This window comes from Oratosquilla oratoria, chromosome 18 (genome assembly GCF_046742065.1).
Source record: "Oratosquilla oratoria isolate Oo_2021 chromosome 18, ASM4674206v1, whole genome shotgun sequence".
In the NCBI taxonomy this organism is placed as follows: Eukaryota; Metazoa; Arthropoda; class Malacostraca; order Stomatopoda; family Squillidae; genus Oratosquilla; species Oratosquilla oratoria.
The window spans coordinates 62449054-62456613 of NC_134794.1; the positions used below are offsets into that span (position 1 = coordinate 62449054).

The 7560-nt window shown below is 40.8% G+C and overlaps 1 protein-coding gene across 1 annotated transcript in view; it reads right to left on the minus strand.

Annotated features, from left to right (window-relative positions):
• LOC143035317 (uncharacterized) overlaps positions 1-6818 on the minus strand; it is a 37657-nt gene extending 30839 nt beyond the window's left edge. The window contains exon 1 of the mRNA XM_076202254.1: positions 6731-6818. Coding sequence (XP_076058369.1) covers positions 6731-6753 — 23 coding nt within the window. The 5' untranslated portion in view covers positions 6754-6818. The remainder of the gene's footprint in view (positions 1-6730) is intronic.
• Positions 6819-7560: the final 742 nt, after the last annotated feature.

Sequence of the window (7560 nt, forward strand, 5' to 3'; positions counted from 1 at the left end):
GTATTAATGAAGGTTTTACAAATAAAAGATAGATTTTTACAAATAATTTTATTTAACATCAAATACAAATTTTGTACACCATTATTGCTTCATTTTCTTTCTTGGAGGGCCATCATCTTTAATATCTGAGTCCTCTTCCGAGTCGTAGACGCTTCCATCACTGTCTTCGAATATTTTTCCGTCATCATCGCCGTCGTCACTCAATGCTTTCAAAAATTCCTTCATCATCCTTTTCATGTTCTCCTTATTCCTTTTCTTTTCATTTTCAAATTCTTTTTTTCTGCTCTTTCTATTCTGGATCATTTCAATAAATTCTCCAGAATCACTGTTTTCTTCCCCATAATTGGACTCAGGAGGCATGATCATGTTGATGGCGTCTATTTCGCTGATTTTGTAGGCGGACTTTGGTATTACAGTGATCGATTGATCAGGTTCTTCTTCTGCTATTTCGACTTCTGTTTCGTCGTCGTTAGACGTTTTCTTATATGTCTCTTCCACGATGTCTTCAAAATTACCTTTATAAAACCCTTCTCCTGAGAAAAGCTCTTTATACACGTAGTTGACTTTCTTTATAGCGTACTTGTTCTTCTCTTGACGCTTGTAACTCTTAAAAATTGAGTCGATGTAGTGCATTTGGTAATTTCTGTGATCACCCCTGCCTCCATGTTTTATGAAACTCTTGTAGCCCGCGAAATAGTGCTTGGAAAAACCATCGAATTTACTCTTTTCGACGTCTCCGTTAAACAATTGTAAATCGTCAAACATTTCATCTGAATACGAAAAGTCTTCATTTTCACGTATGGTGACATTAAACTGAAGAACTTTTAAATGGAACTCCTTTAAAGACTCTATCACAGAAAAGCTTTTGGTTTTTCCGTAAAGATCCGGAAAGGTTCAAGCGTATTCTGCTCGAAGCTGTCCAAGAAGCTCAGAGTTGTTTTTGGTGTCTTTCTTTTGTATCTTTTTTGAGCACGTCACCCATTTCCAGAAGTGTCGATAACGTTTCATCCTAGAAGAAACTTCCTCAAACATTTTGGAAAAGTAATGAAAGGGTGTGTGTTAAAACGAAAAAGGCTTACTGGCTCTGGCTTGAGAAGCGTTACAAAATCACCACGTCCACACAGGGGCGCGAGGCGTTTTGCAAAACCACCCAAATGTCAGCGTTACAAAATCACCACGTCAACACAGGGGCGCGAGGCGTTTTGCAAAACCACCCAAAAGTCAGAGAACCCATCCAATTAATTTTTTAGTAGTACTAAGATAAATCAGAGGTGCATCATGGTCTTATGTTTAAGCTATAAAAAAAAATCATAAGTCTAGACAAAAAAATGCGGCCACAGGAAAGCAAAATGTCCAGCAAAGACCTGGCAAAAATCGTGAATATGATTTTCATCCTTAAGGGCAGTCAAGATCTTTTACAAGAGTAGAGCCTGTGTTAGAATTAGAAATGGAGAGTGGTTTTACGTAAAAGTGGAACTTCACCAGGGATGTGTTATGTCGCCTTAGCTAATCAATTTATACATAGTTGAAGTGGTGCAAAAGGTAAATGCAAGGGTAATGGGTTGGGTATTGGAGATGATTAAAGAAAATGGAGAAATTTGGGGGATAAGCCAGTTGTTTGCTGACAACACTGCACTTGTAGCAGTATCAGAGGAAGGATAAAGGAAGTTACTGATGTTGTTTGGGAATGTGTGCAAATGAATGAAGTTGAAGATAGATGTTGGTAAAAGTAAGGAGATGAGAAGTACAAGGGGAGAGGATGGCAGCAAATTGGAAGTGAGTATTAAGGGAGAGATACTGGAGGATGTGGATAGTTTTTTATAATTGGGTGTGAATGTAGTGGGAAATGGAGAACTGGAGGTGGGTGTTGAATGTAGGTTGACAGAAGTAACCTTGGGAGATTAAAAAGCATAATGAGAAATAGACATTTGGGAAAGGATGTTAAGTGGAGTTTGATTGCGCCATCAGCACTGTACAGGGCAGAAATATGCAAAACAAGAGAGAGTTTAAATGTGTTTGAGATGAAATGCCCAAGAAGTGTGGTGGGAGTTACTAGGCTGGATAGAGTGAGAAACGAAGGGGTGAGGAGGAGAGTGGGGGTGGAAAGAGAGTTGGGAGATCTGGTTGATGAAAGAGTTTTGGGATGGTTTGGACACAGAAAGAATGAGTGAAGAATTAGTAAAAGAGGTGTGGAAGGCAGAGGTGGAAGGAGTGAACATGAGGGGGCAACCAAGGATGCGATGGATGGGGTAAAAGGGGCATTGGAAAAGAGAGGAATGTCTGTTGAGAAAGGGAGAAGACAAAAGATAGGGGTGAGTAGAGAATGGTTGTGTATAGATGATGCTGTGATGCATGGGAGTGAGTGGGGCATGGGGGGAGAGAGTACGTGTAAATAAAGGGATTTCTCCCAGTCTTCTCTTTTTCTACACGAAGGGATGGAGGGGGGGGGTCACTGATTAAATGAAACACCCTTGCTGTGGATGTACTGTGTCTTGCTATATTGTTTCTGACCCAGGGCAGTGCACAAGAAACAGGGATGACCCGTCATCCAGGAGGAGTCAAGAAAAGAGGGAAGGTGGGGTGGTGAATGGGAGTGGAGTACATGTCGGAATGAAATGGGCGGGAGTGGATTTATGCCCTTCTCTTTGTCTGCCTCCACTGTAAGGTGGAAAAAGCCATTGGCATATGTATGTACATTGATGTATTATAATTTACAAAATTAATATTTAATTTGCTGTTGCTATGTCACATATGAGTACACTTCTAAAAATTTACCCTTTTTCTATCTATCGGTATAACTTTGAAGTTGTTGTTGTTGTTGTCGTTCCCTAGACTGTCTGTCCGAGCAGTCCCGTCTCCCCAAGGAATGCTACAGCCGAAACTGGGTTTTCCCACAAATCCTTTATAGAGTGTATGTTGTGTTGTTTGCGTGCATGATTGTGTATTATGCAGTCTTCCATTATGTGTTGTATGGTATGGGGTGAAGTGTTACATCCAGGGCAGCTGTTCACAATGCGGTTATCCAGCCTCTTCTGGTAGCTTAGAAGTGCTGGGTGGTGGCCGCACCGCAGCCTGGCCAGGTGGACTCTGTCCTTTCGTGGGAGAGAGGATTCAGAAGGGTGGATATCAGGGGGTCTGGCATGCAGCAGTGTGTTGTCTTTCAGTATGTTAATGGAGCGGTGAGTGATATGATTATGAATATGTTTCCGGAGGCTGGTATTTGGTGGTTGTGGAGGAAGAGAAGAGAGTATCTGTGTGTGATACAAGTCTTTGGGTGTTGTTTTAATGTTTCTTGGTGTGTGTGGGTGTTCTGCTATGTAGTGTAGCGGATGTGATGTGTTTGTGGTGGCTGCGGCAAGTGTTTGTGTGCCTCTCATGTCAAGGTGGTCCTTGACTTTGAGGACTTTTGTTTCATGGTGTAAATGGTCTGTAGGTGTTGTATTTGTGCAGCCTGTAATTGTTTTTAGGGCTTTGTTTTGTATAATTTGAAGGGTGTTGTGGTGTGTCTCACTGAGATTAGGAGCTTTGAAGTTCAAGCTAATCAAGGAAAGGCCAACCAGGTGACAGTAGTGGCGATTCTAGGACTATGAAAGTGGGAGGACCAGCAGAAAAAATGGGGGGGGGGGGATGGCCCTCCCAGCACCCCCCTAAAATCGCCACTGTGTGTGACGCTGTGACGTGGTCGGTACCGCAGTAGTATTTACCAAGGGGTTTATATATATATATATATATATATATTATATATATATATATATTATATATATATATATATATATATACATATATATATATATATATATATATATATGTGTGTGTGTGTGTGTGTGTGTGTGTGTGTGTGTGTGTGTGTGTGTGTGTGTATTCACTTGGTCTTTTGGATTACGTGTTAGACTCGTGATCAACAGCTATTTCCCTCCCAGAAGAGAGCTCAGAGCTCGTAGGTCCGATCTATGGGTAATCCTATGACTTTACACACACACACACACCCCCAACTCCCCGCCCACGAAAGTCAGAGTAACGACCCGAAGCGCAGCGGTACCGAGATAATTTCGGCCCTGGGCAGGATTCAAACCAAGTACTACGGGCACCACCATGCTAGCAGTTCAGCGCCCTACCAACTGCGCCACCGAATATGTGTGTGTGTGTGTGTGTGTGTGTGTGTGTGTGTGTGTGTGTGTTTTACCTAGTTGCATTTTGCGGGAAGGGGAGCTATGCTCGTGTTGTCCCGCCATTGTATCTCTCAGTGTCTAGTTTGCTTTTAAACTCGTGAATGGTTTTTGCGCATACTATTTCATTATCCAGTTTGTTCCAAGTGTCCAAAACTCTATGTGGAAAACTATTTTTCTTCATTCTCTTCTATAGCTATGTTTTCTTAATTTCTTTACATGTCCTCTTGTGCTTCTCTTGTCCCCAGTTTAGTAATTCTTCTCTATCAAGTATCTCTGTGCCTTTCATGATTCTGTAGATGGTCAGTAGGTCTCCTCTCTTCTTTGCTCCAGTGTCGGTAGCTCCAGTTAAGCCAATCTCTCCTCGTATGATAGGTTTGCAAGTGCAGGTGCCATTTTTGTAGCTGCTCTTTGGATTCTTTCTATTTTCTTTATGTTCTTTTTGGTATTGGGGAACCTCAATGTCGTCACATACTCTAGTCTAGGCCTTATCAATGTAACCAAAATTTGTTTTATCATGTCTTCGTCCAAGTAAGCAAATGCCACTTTTATTGATCTTAGCAAGTTGTAAGTCTCCCTGACAATTTTGTTAATCTGTATATCATAGGACAAGTCGTTTGTGATAATTACTCCCAAGTCTTTTTGGGATCCTACTTTCTTTACTTCCTTGGTTCGAATTGTATATTTTCTTGATATTCTGTTTTTGCTTTTTCCAAACTCCATTGTGCTACACTTCTTAGTATTAAAATCCACTTCCCATTTCTGACTCGTTCCATACCCTATTCAGGTCTTCTTGCAGTGCTTCACAGTCCTTATCAGTTTCTACTTTCCTTAACAGTTTGGCGTCATCAGCAAAGAAGCTCATGTAACAGTTCACGCCCTCGTCCATATCATTCATATAGATAGCAAACATTATTGGTGCCAGTACAGATCCTTGCGGTACTCCACTGTGTGTATTTACCTAGTTGTATTTTACGGGAAGGGGAGCTATGCTCGTGGTGTCCCGTTTTCATATCTCATTTTATCTAAACTATTTTTAAATTCATGTATTGTTTTTGCACACACCACTTTCTCATCTAACTTGTTCCAACTGTCTATTACTCTGTGAGGAAAGTGTGTGTGTGTATTTACCTAGTTGTATTTTGCGGGAAGGGGAGCTATGCTCGTGTTGTCCCGCCATTGTATCTCTCAGTGTCTAGTTTGCTTTTAAACTCGTGAATGGTTTTTGCGCATACTATTTCATTATCCAGTTTGTTCCAAGTGTCTAAAACTCTATGTGGAAAACTGTTTTTCTTCAGTTCTCTTCTATAGCTATGTTTTCTTAATTTCCTTCCATGTCCTCTTGTGTTTCTCTTGTCCCAGTTTAGTAATTCTTCTCTATCAAGTATCTCTGTGCCTTTCATGATTCTGTAGATGGTCAGTAGGTCTCCTCTCTCTCTTCTTTCCTCCAGTGTCGGTAGCTCCAGTTTAGCCAATCTCTCCTCGTATGATGGGTTTGCAAGTGCAGGTGCCATATTTGTAGCTGCTCTTTGGATTCTTTCTATTTTCTTTATGTTTTTTGTGTGTGTGTGTGTGTGTGTGTGTGTGTGTGTGTGTGTGTGTGTGTGTGTGTGTGTGTGTGTGTGTGTGTGTGTGTGTGTGTGTGTTCACTTGGTCTTTGGATCACGTGTTGGACTCGTGATCGACAGCTATTTCCCTCCTGGAAGAGAGCTCAGAGCTCGTAGGTCCGATCTATGGGTAATGCTATGACCTTGCACACACACACCCCCAACTCCCCGCCCACGAGAGTCAGAGTAACGACCCGAGGCACAGCGATACCGAAATAATTTCGGCCCTGGGCAGGATTCGAACTGGGTGCTGGGAGCACTTCTGCTTCCCAGTTCAGCGCTCTACCAACTATGTGTGTGTGTGTGTGTGTGTGTTTAAAAATAGGATATGCAAAAAAACTGGGGGAGCCAACCTGGGGGCCAGCTGAAAAACTGGGGGGGGGCATGGCCTCCATGCCCCCCCCCCTAGAATCGCCACTGGGTGACAGCCCCGCAAACCTAAATATGAAAACGAACATTACAAGAAAAGATTAATCAGAAAATATATAAATAAATAACGTCCAGCCTACCTGGCCTTTTCACGACAGTAATCCCCACCTGTCAATGCAGTCTCCTAACTCAACATCACGCATTATGCTAGTGACCAATCTACATTATATTTCGCATCAATCACCTACTCTCTTACCTATCAAAACACCAACACCAGTCAACAACCAATCTGAATCCGATTAATTTCATCCTTATAAACATGTGCAATAATCTGATGCTTAATAAGTACAAACTACACTATGCTTCACAGCCGATGACTATGTTACTAAAAACTACAATTTCTCAGCTATAAGCAAGTTATTTATAATAAATAACTTGCTTGGGGAAAAAATCCGCCATGGCACTCGCACCAGAAAAAGTTGAACAATCACGTAAACTTGTGGCAATTTCAATATACGGCACTCTCTCCTATACATACGCAAGTACTAATAAGAGCCGTAAAGCCGTAAATCAATAGGTTTTACTCACGCGATGCTTTTCCCAAGGGACATCTTGGCCGGTACGCACCAGTGCACGAGCTTTAGCACATGGTCTCGAAGCTTAGCTGATGATTTGACTTACTTCGAACGTTTCATACAAATTTTTACTTATTATCAGTATCACAAATCTAAAATTAATTAACAGCTATAAAATATTAATTAGAGTATCACCAGAATTTTGACATTAACATACGAGTACTGAATAGAGAATACTATCCTGTTGATATAAAGGTCAAATAGAACTATATAATGGGCATATGATTACATCACAACTTCCTGAAATTTTAAATTTCAGCTGACGATATAGGCCAATATTGATTTACTACATTTCAAAACATATTTACTTGTAAAGCAGAAGATAAGTATGTATCTATGATTTGATAAACCTTTCGTACACTCTGACGTTCAATATTGTACGAAATTCATACTCATGATTGTTGTGTGCCAAATAGACTTAATTACAAAGGATTACAAAGCAGAGAACTACAACATGAGGTAAAGAACACTTTTCCTCCAAAAACGTGAAGGTCGTATATGGACCTGGAGAAGTCCAAATGGAACAACAAAGAACGAAGTAGACTTTATGTTAGGAGATGAGAGCAAGAGCGAAACAATGTAACGGTCATAGATATAGTCAACAGGTAGTAACCATAGAATAGTATGTTGCACAGCTAAATTCAATTTCAGAGCCGAGAGGAATCAATTCGCTTTAAAAAAAATAAGCCTTACAAAAGTTAATGATAATAAGAAGGAATTCCGGTTAGAAATTAAAAATAGACTCGAAGCTCTAAGAACTAACGAGGACACCGTCGAAGATAT